Source organism: Arabidopsis lyrata (assembly GCF_000004255.2).
Source record: "Arabidopsis lyrata subsp. lyrata unplaced genomic scaffold ARALYscaffold_1, whole genome shotgun sequence".
In the NCBI taxonomy this organism is placed as follows: Eukaryota; Viridiplantae; Streptophyta; class Magnoliopsida; order Brassicales; family Brassicaceae; genus Arabidopsis; species Arabidopsis lyrata.
In genome coordinates, this window is record NW_003302555.1 from 29,776,555 (window position 1) to 29,788,544 (window position 11,990).

Here is an 11,990-nt window from a genome sequence, read left to right on the forward strand (position 1 = left end):
CTTCATGACAATGTTGTTTGTATCTTTCAAATCAATCGCAAAATGGTATCATAAACTCAGATGTTTTTAAACTTTGTCTTGTAATTCTCATCTCTTTTTTATAAAGATTTTGCCCTGTTTCTGTTTGTAGTGAATTTGTCTCGATTGTTCTCTCTTCTTTGTTTTCAGAATTTTTTTCTTTGTTCATAGAGATTTAAAACTTTTGTTTCATATTCATAAGTCATAAACCCATATAGTGTACATATATAATCCGAAAAGTTTTCCAAATTCGCTTGCCATGCCAGATTTAAAGTTTTAAACACTGGACTACAGTCTACAGATATGCAAACCAATAAGTGATGTCGATTACATAAGTGTTCCTACCGCTTCCCCTCCTATACCATGCATACCCTTAAGATAAAAATTAAGATACAATAATGCAATTTTTTTTTTTTTGTGGTAGAAAAAATAACTCCACAAATCTCCACCCTTTGTCATCAGTCAAACCAATTCATAAGCTAAAAAAAAAGAAAAAAAAAAAGAAAAAAAAAAAGAAAAAACTATATGAAGTAGCCCGAATATAATTAAATAAGTTGAGAAAAGAAGTACTGGATGATAGTATGAGATATGGATTTATCAAAGGGAAGCGGGGAAAGTGGCGGAAGAAGAAAAGATTTCGTCAAGTGTCCCGTTCATAGAGTCTCTGCATTGAAAGTCTTGTTGGATTGACATAATCTCGGCTTCGTTCATAGAAAGTTGAGGGAAATCTTGGAGTTGAAGAGGAGGATGATATGGAAGCTGATGAGAATAGTTTGAGAAAAGATGATCATGATCGTCCAGAAGAGAAGATGAGAAATGAAGAGCAAATATGGATGAGCTGTTTGCTTCGTCTAAAAGGATCCCTTGAGTTAGCTCTGATGAAGATGTCTCCGCGGATGCTCTTTTCAAGCTCTCGTCTTCAATACAATTACCATCACATTTTCTCCACTTCTTCTCCTTTTCCTCTTCCTCCTCTTTTCCTACACAAGTGCTCTCTTCTTCTGCTTCTTCTTCTTCCCCTTTTCTCTTTGGAATTTGTATGTTCTTTTTAAACACTCGGCACAATGCATACGACTCCTGTTTAATTTAGAACATTATTATTATTAGAATAAACGAATAGATGTATATATATTTTAATAAGATTAACCTATCGTAAATGGGAAATAATTTACCTTCAAGGAGGAGGAAGGAGCGTGCGTGAGACGATATTCATGCATCACCCAATTAGTACGAAGGCCATGAGGAGCCCTTCCTCTATAATAAACCAGTGTCTTCTTCATTCCCATCTTCATCTTCTTCGATTCTACTATACGATCTTTCCCTGTGGCCTTCCAGTAACCCGCTCGGGTCGCACGGTTTGTCCTCGACCCGTTTGGATACTTCTTATCCCTTGTGCTGTAAAAGTACCATTCCATGTCGTTCCCCGGCAAAAATGACTTTTCTGTTCCGCGTATTATCCAATAAAATAAGAGATAAGTTGTATATTAGTATGTATGAATGCATCATGTCCAATATATGTAATCTATAACGTCAGATTGTCATTAACAATCTGAACCATATATATTTGGAGCGAGAGAGAGAGAGAAAAAGAGTTGGAACGTACCAGGCAAGTCCCATGGCTCGCATTTATAGAGATCAACTTCTGGGATGATCTCGAGCTCAATGGCTCGGCCGTTGACCTTCCGATCCAGATAGTAAGCCACCAGCTCTTCATCAGTGGGATGAAACCTGAATCCTGGAGGCAAACTCATGGGCGCCATTCAAAAGTGTATGTGGTAGAAAACGAGAGATTATAGTGAGTAGGGTGTTGGTACGACATATGAATGAAACTATATATAATTAAAAAGAGGAGACACTGTAGGAGATATGATATGGGAATGTGTAAAAGTACTATGCCATGGGATTGGCATCTTCTGAGATTAATATTTTGTCTTACTTTGGGTTGCTTTTTGGTCAGTGTTTGTCATGTACTCATCACACATATTTTTGAACCAATATATATATATATATATATATATATATATATATATTTTTAACAAAAACTGAACTCTGGCTTTTGAAGATTCTGCAAGTGTGAAAACCCTAGTAGGAGAGACGGAAAAAGCTTAGCAAGAAGGCCCCATTTCACAAATTCTCACATATGTATGTATACGCTTATATATATATATAATTCCGGTGAGACCTTAACGTGGGTCATGATTGATGGATTTTTGAAATATAGTTATAAGATACTTTAACCCAAAAATGAAGGCTTTTAATGATTCAACAGTTTAGGGACCCATCTCTTCTTCTCAAAACCAAATCTACCTGGCGACACCTAAACACTCGTCTTTTTTTCTTTTCTTTTTTTTTGGTTTGACAGTTTGTTATATTATTTTATATTGTTATAATTAGAAATCGAATTTACATATATAATAGAAAATTGGGGGAATGAAAAAGCAGGAGGCATCCAAGTCGACTTTGGCTTTAGTGTTGGAGGCTTCTTTAGTCCCTTTTACATATGGATTAAAGACGTTGTTCGCCTCTTTTACATCATTACTCCCACACAATCTTTGACTCTCTTTCTCTCGGCCCTTCAATTTTACTAACTCCCGGTCAAATCTCTTTTGCCTCGACTCTCGGCCTCGATCCAAAAGATAAATTAAAAAACTCTTATTAATATTTAAAAGAAAAGATTTACAAACGAACTAGACGTGGACGCGAAGGTCCAACACTTCCTCTCGCATAATCGAGTCAACAATTAACGAAATCGTACTTGAAGCATGAAACCCTAAAGGTACAAAAAACTTTCATGTACATATATTAGATAGATGTCTCATTTACATGTTTTGTCTTGTTTCCTATTTGTTATATATTCCGTTTATTTCTCAAATATTTGCCAAAAAGTGTCTATTTCCCAAATATTCTCTATATATAATTCACATGTATACGAAAAACATTGTAAACAGAATTTAACTGAATGAAGTAATCAAACGGTTCATGCAAGGATTATTAATCCACAAGTTGCAACATAAACTCTTCCATAAATAGAATATAATGTTATAATTTCCGTATAAAGTATAATTCAAACTTCAAGTAAGTAACTCTTCCTTTTCCGTGACAAAAAAAAAATAACAATAACATTTTACGTAAGCTTTAAGATGTGGTCACCAATAACTTAGGGAGAGAGAGAGAGAGAAAAAAAAAACAAAGGAGAGAAACTGAAAGATATTTTGGCTAAAGATGCTTTAACAGTTTAACTTATACTATATAAGACTAGATAAGTAACCCGCACTTTGTGCGGGGAAAAATAATTAGTAAATAAATTTAACATTGGGGTTAACTATATAATCTATTGTAATGGCCAAAATGTGTAATGACTTTAGATTTTATATGGAAATATGAATCGTCTATAAAATAATGATTATTTTGATATTATAACTTATTATTCATAGGATAAATAATTCACTTAAAATTAGAATTACGATGTTTATGTATTGTTTGTGAATTTGATTGTGTTTTGATTCAGAAACAAAGTATATGTGATTGTGATTTTTTGAATTATTGTGGATGAAGATGATATTGGCACTCTATTTATAGGAAAATATGGTTTTGGAATTTTTTTTTTTTTTTTTTTGATTTTTTACAGATTTAATGTTGTGGTTGCATTTATTTAAGATTGCATTTATTTAGGATTTTGTTTTGAAAACAGATTAATTTTAAAACCAAAATGAATATATTTATTGATTGTTAATTTCGTTTTGAAAACAAATTAATTGGAAGAACAATACATATAAATGAATTATATACTTATATTATATGATGTGCTTATGGCTCGTTCGGTGTTAATAATATTACAATAATCTCAACAACTATTTTTTAACGTGGATATACGGAATAGATCTAAGATTAAAACCATAATAGCATTGAAAACACAGATCTTCTGTTAGGATTTATTTATTTAAAATTAATAAATCAGATTAAGCACTGAATTCGAACCTTAGTGCTAGTGTAAACAAATCCAAGAAGTATTCTAGTTTAAATTAAACCTAATGTTTTTTTTTAAAACACATAAATGATTATTTTAATAATAATGAGTTTTACTTAAAACAAATTACTTACAAGTTACAACATAGTACCCTTATACATATATATATATATAAATATCTTCAAATACAAAAATATACTATACTATATAGTGTTTTAGTTAATTTGAAAACGAAAATAACAGTAGTTTATTTGAATATTTATATGAAGTTGTACTATTATTTTCTTAATACACTAATAATCACTTATGACCAATATTAAATACAAAAAAATGTTAAATAGTGTTTTAATTAATTTGGAAAACAAACAAAAATAAATTAGTTTATTTGAAATAATAATTATGTAAAGATTAATTGCTTACTTATTTGCTTTTTCTATTAGAATTTTGTTTTTTTTACTTTGTGTGATATATGTAATGTATGAGACTAATGACAAATTCTGTAAATAATCTAATAGAAGTTGGGTAATTATTTAAATAAGAGCCAAATCATTGTGAGAGAGACACATCACCGTGACAATCTTGTTAATAATACATCATGGTAAGGTTTACTTTTTAGAGTGTTTATCTATTAATATAGGGAGACTCACAAAAATGCCCCTTTTTTAATACCCCTTTTTAAAAATGCCCCCTTTGGCTGTCCATTTTTAAAAATACCCCTTTTTATGTACAAAATGACTAAATTACCCTTCTTTTAATAAAAGATATCACAAATATATAAGGAAATATAACAAAATTAGGTCCACAAAATACAAAATATTTTTTGGCGGGAAAAGTGATCCCGCAATTTTTCCCGCCAAAACTCTTGTAAAAACTTGTAAAACCTTTAAAATACCTTGTAAAATTTTCCCGTAAAACTTTTTCCCGCCAAAAAATTTTCCCGCCAAAAAATTTTTTTTGTGGGAAAAGTGATTCCGCAATTTTTTTGGCGTTAAATTTTTGGCGGGAAAATTTTTCCCGCCAAAAATTTACAAGGTATTTTAAAGGTTTTTTACAAGGTATTTATAAGGTTTTACAATGTATTTTAAAAGGTTTTACAACGCATTTACAAGTTATTTATAAGATATTATAAGATTTTACAAGCTATTTTATAAGGTTTTTACAAGTTATAAGGTTTTACAAGTTTTTTATAAGGTTTTACAAGTTATAAATACCTTATAAAACCTTATAAGTACCTTGTAAAACCTTTTAAAATACATTGTAAAACCTTACAAAACACTTGTAAATACTCTGTAAAACCTTTAAAATACCTTGTAAATTTTTCCCGCCAAAAATTTTCCCGCCAAAAAAATTTCGCAAAAAAAAATTGCGGAATCACTTTTCCCGCAAAAAATTTTTTTGGCGGGAAAAATTTTTACGGGAAAATTTTACAAGGTTTTTTAAAGGTTTTTACAAGTGTTTTGGCGGGAAAATTGCGGGATCACTTTTCCCGCCAAAAAATATTTTGTATTTTGTGGACCTAATTTTGTTTCAAATAAGGGTAAAATGGTCATTAAAAATTAAAAGAGGGCAAACTTAAAAATGGACTCTTAAAAGGGGCATTTTTGAAAAGGGGTATTGAAAAAGGGGCATTTTTAACAATTTCTCATTAATATATAGGGGATATCAGAAAAAAAAACTTATACTTTTTTTTTTGTGAAAGGGTTTTCTTATATAACTTAAACATAATAATTATGTAAAGATTAATTGCTTACTTATTTGCTTTTTCTATTAGAATTTTTTTTTTTAATTTGTGTGCTATATGTAATGTATGAGACTAATGGCAAATTCTGTAAATAATCTAATAGAAGTTGGGTAATTATTTAAATAGGAGCCAAATCATTGTGAGAGCGACACATCAGCGTAACAATCTTGTTAATAATACATTATGGTAAGGTTTATTTTTTAGAGTGTTTTTTTATTAATATATAGGGGATATCAGAAAAAAAAAACTTATACTTTTTTTTTGTGAAAGGGTTTTCTTATATAACTTAAACATAAAAAGTTTACAAAGAAACAAATAAGAAGCAAGAACCAAAACTAGAACTAGATTTGGGAAATAAACCAATAAAAGGTACGTAACAAAAGAAGGTATTAAAACCAATATCCTGATAATGATGTATAAGTAGAGAATTCAGCTCAATTTTCAGTACCCTCATTTACCGTGTGCGCATCCAGCATTGAAGAATAGGTAAAACACTTTTTGATCCAAGCTGGTGCAAAGCAGTACATTTGTTTTCTATGGTGGAAATGACAAGCTTTGCAACTGTAGATGGAAGTAAGGTGAGACCATCATGATAACGTCGATTCCTTTCACGCCATAATTCATAAATTACACCCTGCCACCCGTGTAGAACCGCCAATTTGCTATACTTAGTTGGTAGAGTATTTGGAAGCCATAGGAGTACCTGATCCCAAATAGTAGGAGGAGATAAAATTCCCAGCTTTTGTGTTATTAAACTCCATACCTGAGCCGAGAAAGAACATTCAAAAAACAGATGATTCCGAGTTTCCTGAGCTACACCACAAAGAAGGCAATCTTTTTCAATATCATAGCCCCAAGAAGCCATACGATCCAAAGATGGATTGCGATTTAGAATAAAAATCCTTGTAGTAGTTGCATGTTTTGGTATAACCGCTTTATGCCAGACAAGAGGTGCCCAATAACACAAATATCTTGAAACTCTAATTGAATTCCACACATCTTTTGAAGAAAAAGATCGAAATGGTAGTCCATTTACCGTCCACATGGCCTTGTCACTGGAGGAGGAGAAAGTAACAGTGGAAATGAAAGCGTATAAAAGGACTTGTCTCTCAGTTCTAGCGTTGGGAAGAGACCAACCATCGACATTCCATACTTCTGCCACAATAGATAACAGAGAGATCCTTAAACGAGAAGGTCCATCTGCACCAAAGAATTGATAAAGCGATCCATAAGGGGTCCATGGATCCCACCAAAAGAAAGTGGAATCACCATTTCCAAAAAAACTTATACGATATCAATTGTCATGCCCCAATTGTTTCACCAATTTTTTTTCTTGGTCAGAAATCGAGTCGTCTATATGAACAACTAATGTGAATATATATATATATATATATATATGAATGATGTATATATATAGATAGTTTGCATATGGAAAAGGACTGTGGATTAATTAATTAACAAAGTAGGGCAAGTCCGGAGTTGAGGGTGAAATCCCCGAACCCGGGTTCGATCTTCCTCCCTCGCTGTTATCAACACTTTGTTGGAAAGTCTGTGCTTGGGCTTCGGCCCAGGCAGTTTACCTGGTAGTCTGGTAACAGGCGATCCAGCTACCCCCGGACAATAGTCGGAAAGCATTCCAAACTCGGTTCAGGCAGTGTGGTAGCCCATCCTTCGGGGTGGTAGTGAGTCCACTCTGTAGCACTCCGGTGCGTTCCTACCGAGACTGACCGGATCAGCCGATCGGGTATATCAAAAAAAAAAAAAAATTAATTAACAAAGACAACGAGGAAGCTAACATGCAAGCCTAACTAAAGACATGCAACCTTTGATACGATCTAAGGGGAAACGAATAAAGCTCTATTAAGATCTAAGCATCTTATCAACCCTTTATATTTTCATTTCACATGTATCAAGTACGCAGTTTCTTAAAAAAAAAAAAAAAAAAAAGTACACAGTTTCTAAAATGTTTTTCAAGCTTATAGAATTGATATCTAGAGTAGCAAATAAACATTAATTAATTAGACGTAACACAATTGTGACATTTTTTAAAAAATAGTAAAAAAAACTTTACGAATTACGTGTATATCCATGAAGAAATTGGTAAAGGTGGGACTCTATGGGGGAATCATGATAATACATACGATACATTATACATACATCATCTCCACCATCAACATCAATCACAATTCTTCTAAAAGAGAAGAAGAAGAGTCCTGGTCATGAGAAAAAGTAGCATCTGATTCCCTACATGTCGGTTTCCAAATCATCTTTTTTCATCCCATTTTAGTTTGTGCTAAACAAACTGATCCAAGGAAAAAAGAAAAGCCTTTAAATAATACAAGTTGGAATCCCTGTGTCTCTAGAGATTCTTGCTTTCATGTTTTTCACGCATCTCAATTATCGCAGAACAATGACACTGTCCAAAAACATTGCGTTGGCTTTTGCTTTTCTCCATGCATTAAATCTCGTTTTTACCCTTGTTAAAGTGGTCACACTCATTACTCTTTTTAATATACTAATTCAACAGGACCACCTCGTGATTGTTATTCACTTGAGAGGTTGATTAATTATTCAATTAGCCAAAGCAGATCTTCTTCAATTGTCAGATTTTGATGATTATTGTTAAAGCTGACTACTATTAAATTTAATCACTGCGAGCAAGATCAATACTATACTAAAAATTGGGCTACAATACTATACTATACTACAATAACAATACTATACTAAGAATCAGGCCCACATATAGAAGTGGGCTTAATTATTTGGGCTTTTGAAAGAGTGTGACCCAACAGAGAGAGAGAAAGAGCTGTTATTTTATCGTCTTTCATGGCGGAGCAGAGGTGATCGTTTCACTAATTCAATTTCACTCGTCGATCATAACCTCTGCGGGCGAAGATGGAATTCGAGAAGATCAAGGTGATCAATCCCGTTGTTGAAATGGATGGTAAGTGTTCGAACATTGAATTAGCTCAAATCTATGATCGCGATTATGGATTTCTCGTTAATCTGATTGATTGATTTGCTTAGATTGGAGTATATGTGATCGGCTCTGTTCCGGGTTGTTTAGTATCGAGTGTGTGTTTGTTTTATGAAATAAATTCAGAAACTTGAATCTTTATTTATTCTCTGTGCACATTCAGGAGACGAAATGACTCGAGTTATCTGGAAATTCATCAAAGACAAGGTAAAAATCTAAACTTTTTTTTTTTTAAATCTTTAAAAGCACAGATTCAAATCGTTTTCTAACTAACCTCTGAGAAATTTACAGCTTATTTTCCCTTTCCTCGAGTTGGATATCAAATACTTTGATCTTGGACTGCCTAACCGCGATCTCACTGATGATAAGGTTACTATAGAGAGTGCTGAAGCTACTTTAAAGTATGTCTGCTTTACATTTATACTTATTATCATATTCTCCATGCTTTCTTCTTCTAGTGTTGAGGTTGTTCCTGTGTCTAAGCTTGTTCATGACTATTGTCTCTGCCTTATGGTTTTAGCTCGGAAAGTTTGGAAGTCGCACCACTTATTGTTGTGTTTTCTTCATCTTATAGTTGTCTTTTTTTCTTTTTCTCATGTGAAGGTATAACGTGGCTATTAAGTGTGCGACGATTACTCCAGGTATGTATCCTTGAACCTTTGCAAATTTTAATTTAAAAGTGTGCTTCTTTGACTTACTAGCAACAGTTTTTGCTTTCAACAACAGATGAAGCTCGTGTTAAGGAGTTCGGCTTAAAGAAAATGTGGAGGAGTCCTAATGGAACTATAAGGAACATTTTAAACGGTCAGTTTATTCTCCTAAAACGGGGGCAATTCGTTCTTCAATTTACTAAGCTCTAAGATCATCTTGTTATTTTTGCAGGCACAGTTTTCAGGGAACCTATCATTTGCAGAAACATCCCTCGTATTGTTCCAGGTTTGTCAATGGCTGCTCTTTTATATGAGTTAGCCATTTTCTGTACCTGTAACATGTAGAGCAAAACAAATCCCTCTGCTTTCTTTTCTTCAGGATGGACGAAGCCAATCTGTATTGGAAGGCATGCTTTTGGTGATCAGTATAGAGCCACTGATATCATTGTCAATGAACCAGGAAAACTGAAACTAGTTTTTGGTAAATCTCCTCCTCCCGTTATTTGATATCGTAACTGAAAGCATGAAAGGTGAATACGTACCTTTTTAGTTAAAGACAAATCTGAGCACCGTCTATCCATAAATCTGGATCTGACTAACCCATCAATTCAATTGTTCATTGAAGAAAATAATGGGGGATCATTGTCATTGAATTTACCTACCTGTAGAAGTTTATTTATTCGCGTTAAAAATCATATCTTACGTATGCAGAGCCAAGTGGATCTTCTCAGAAAACAGAATTTGAAGTCTTCAATTTCACTGGTGGAGGTGTTGCTTTAGCCATGTATAACACTGATGAGGTAGATATTATTGAAAGAGTCCTCTCCTTCATGTCTGTACTACCTGAATACACTTACAGAGTATCTAGTTGATTTGGTGGTCCTATTTCATTATTGAACAGTCTATTCGTGCATTTGCTGAGTCCTCGATGTACACAGCTTACCAGAAAAAGTGGCCACTTTACCTCTCCACAAAAAACACCATCCTGAAAACATATGATGGAAGGTGTGAATTCACTCCCCTTTATTTTTTCTTGTTAGAGTTCCACCGAAATCATTTTGCCATTTAGTCAACCCTGACATTACCTTTTCAAATTGTTTTCAGATTCAAGGATATATTCCAAGAAGTTTATGAAGCTAATTGGAGATCCAAGTATGAAGCTGCAGGGATATGGTGAGATGTGCATGTTATTAGTTACATTCTATTACAGTACACCATGCAAACTTGTAAACAAAGTTAATGAACTCCAGGTATGAGCATCGTTTGATAGATGATATGGTTGCATATGCCATGAAAAGTGAGGGCGGTTATGTCTGGGCATGCAAGAATTACGATGGAGATGTACAGAGCGATTTCTTAGCCCAAGGTTTTTCCCCTTAAATTTGAGATCTGTCGAGGGACTGAAACCTTAATCTTTTTGCTTCCTTCTAACCAAATGCATTATTGGTCTTGTATCATGATTCTTTTCTTATAACTTATGATCTGAATGGGGACAGAAACTTCAATCTTATTTCTCCTTACGAAACAAAGTTTCTGATCTCCCCTGCAGGATATGGATCTCTGGGAATGATGACGTCGGTGTTGGTATGTTTATTTATCGTGTTAGCCAAAGTTTTTGGTCTTTATCGTGTTAACATGTTTCCTGCACATCTTCCTGCTTTCTGAATGTTTATTTGAGATATTATAGGTTTGTCCTGATGGAAAAACCATTGAAGCAGAAGCAGCTCATGGCACAGTTACTCGCCACTACAGAGTTCACCAAAAAGGTGGTGAAACAAGCACCAACAGCATAGCCTCCATTTTTGCTTGGTCCAGAGGCCTTGCCCACAGGTAGCGATTTCCACTATGTTTGAATATTTTCACACATGGTATTGCTTGTTGCGACTCTTGGAGAAAATCCAATCCCTTTCTTGGAAGTGACAACAAGTAATGAGTTAGTCTATCAGGGATTGTTTGTAGTAAGAGTTGTCATTACTTGTTGCTTTATGATAGGTTCATTGAAATATAAACTGTTAGGTTTTCTGCCTTAAATTGAGTTCAACGTCTCTGAAAACTGGTTGAGTTCATCTTAATAAGATGTTTGGTATGTGATGTTACCAGGGCAAAGCTGGACAGCAATGCCGCACTCTTGAGCTATACTGAGAAACTAGAAGCAGCTTGCATGGGGACGGTGGAGTCTGGCAAAATGACCAAGGATCTAGCTCTTCTGATCCACGGACCCAAGTAAGACTAAAACCACAGAGAAAGTTGTGGTTGATTGACCTAGTAAAAATGTGATAGATAAGTTTTGCCTACATTGTAATTTGAACAGGGTTAGGAGGGATCAGTATGTGAATACAGAAGAGTTCATTGATGCGGTGGCATGGGAGTTAAGAAGAAGATTGTTAGGCAACTCCAGGTTGTGAGAAGAAGAATGGAAATCTGAAAAGCAAAGAGTCGCAGCAGCGCGATGTCAGTATCACTTGTAGTAACATAACATATGTGTAGAACTTAAGCCTAGAAAAGGGGCAATTGCATAAATAAAAGGGGTAATCTCCCCAGGAACTCAGATTTCCCAAAGCCGAGACGACTCACTCCTCATTCAAACGTTCAAATTTGAATCTTTCTTTCTCTGTATAATCTCTGTTGTAAAAGCTA

The 11,990-nt window shown here is 34.0% G+C and overlaps 2 protein-coding genes across 2 annotated transcripts; one reads left to right on the forward strand and one right to left on the reverse strand.

Annotated features, from left to right (window-relative positions):
- Nucleotides 1-256: 256 nt before the first annotated feature.
- Nucleotides 257-1,999, reverse strand: LOC9330627 (NAC domain-containing protein 86). Its single transcript, XM_002894520.2, has 3 exons — nucleotides 1,622-1,999; nucleotides 1,191-1,459; nucleotides 257-1,095 (listed from the first exon to the last, which is right to left on the reverse strand). Exons 1-3 carry the CDS (start codon nucleotides 1,776-1,778, stop codon nucleotides 616-618), a joined length of 906 nt encoding a protein of 301 aa, XP_002894566.1. The 5' UTR covers nucleotides 1,779-1,999; the 3' UTR covers nucleotides 257-615.
- A 6,458-nt stretch (nucleotides 2,000-8,457) lies between these two features.
- LOC9330628 (peroxisomal isocitrate dehydrogenase [NADP]) lies at nucleotides 8,458-11,969 on the forward strand. Its single transcript, XM_021013772.1, has 15 exons — nucleotides 8,458-8,670; nucleotides 8,867-8,910; nucleotides 8,995-9,104; nucleotides 9,307-9,344; nucleotides 9,430-9,507; nucleotides 9,586-9,639; nucleotides 9,733-9,834; nucleotides 10,065-10,153; nucleotides 10,255-10,358; nucleotides 10,458-10,526; nucleotides 10,604-10,719; nucleotides 10,903-10,937; nucleotides 11,041-11,183; nucleotides 11,454-11,576; nucleotides 11,665-11,969. Exons 1-15 carry the CDS (start codon nucleotides 8,622-8,624, stop codon nucleotides 11,756-11,758), a joined length of 1,248 nt encoding a protein of 415 aa, XP_020869431.1. The 5' UTR covers nucleotides 8,458-8,621; the 3' UTR covers nucleotides 11,759-11,969.
- The last annotated feature ends 21 nt before the right edge of the window (nucleotides 11,970-11,990 follow it).

What these genes read in the sequence shown, in the direction of transcription:
- LOC9330627 (XM_002894520.2), bottom strand. Translation starts at nt 1,778, where the DNA reads ATGGCGCCCATGAGTTTGCCTCCAGGATTCAGGTTTCATCCCACTGAT. An exon ending in CGAGCCATGGGACTTGCCTG is followed by an intron (nt 1,460 to 1,621) that starts GTACGTTCCAAC and finishes TACGCGGAACAG; the next exon opens with AAAAGTCATTTTTGCCGGGG. An exon ending in CTCCTTCCTCCTCCTTGAAG is followed by an intron (nt 1,096 to 1,190) that starts GTAAATTATTTC and finishes TAAATTAAACAG; the next exon opens with GAGTCGTATGCATTGTGCCG.
- LOC9330628 (XM_021013772.1), top strand. Translation starts at nt 8,622, where the DNA reads ATGGAATTCGAGAAGATCAAGGTGATCAATCCCGTTGTTGAAATGGAT. An exon ending in GTGTGCGACGATTACTCCAG is followed by an intron (nt 9,345 to 9,429) that starts GTATGTATCCTT and finishes TTTCAACAACAG; the next exon opens with ATGAAGCTCGTGTTAAGGAG. An exon ending in GAGCGATTTCTTAGCCCAAG is followed by an intron (nt 10,720 to 10,902) that starts GTTTTTCCCCTT and finishes TCTCCCCTGCAG; the next exon opens with GATATGGATCTCTGGGAATG.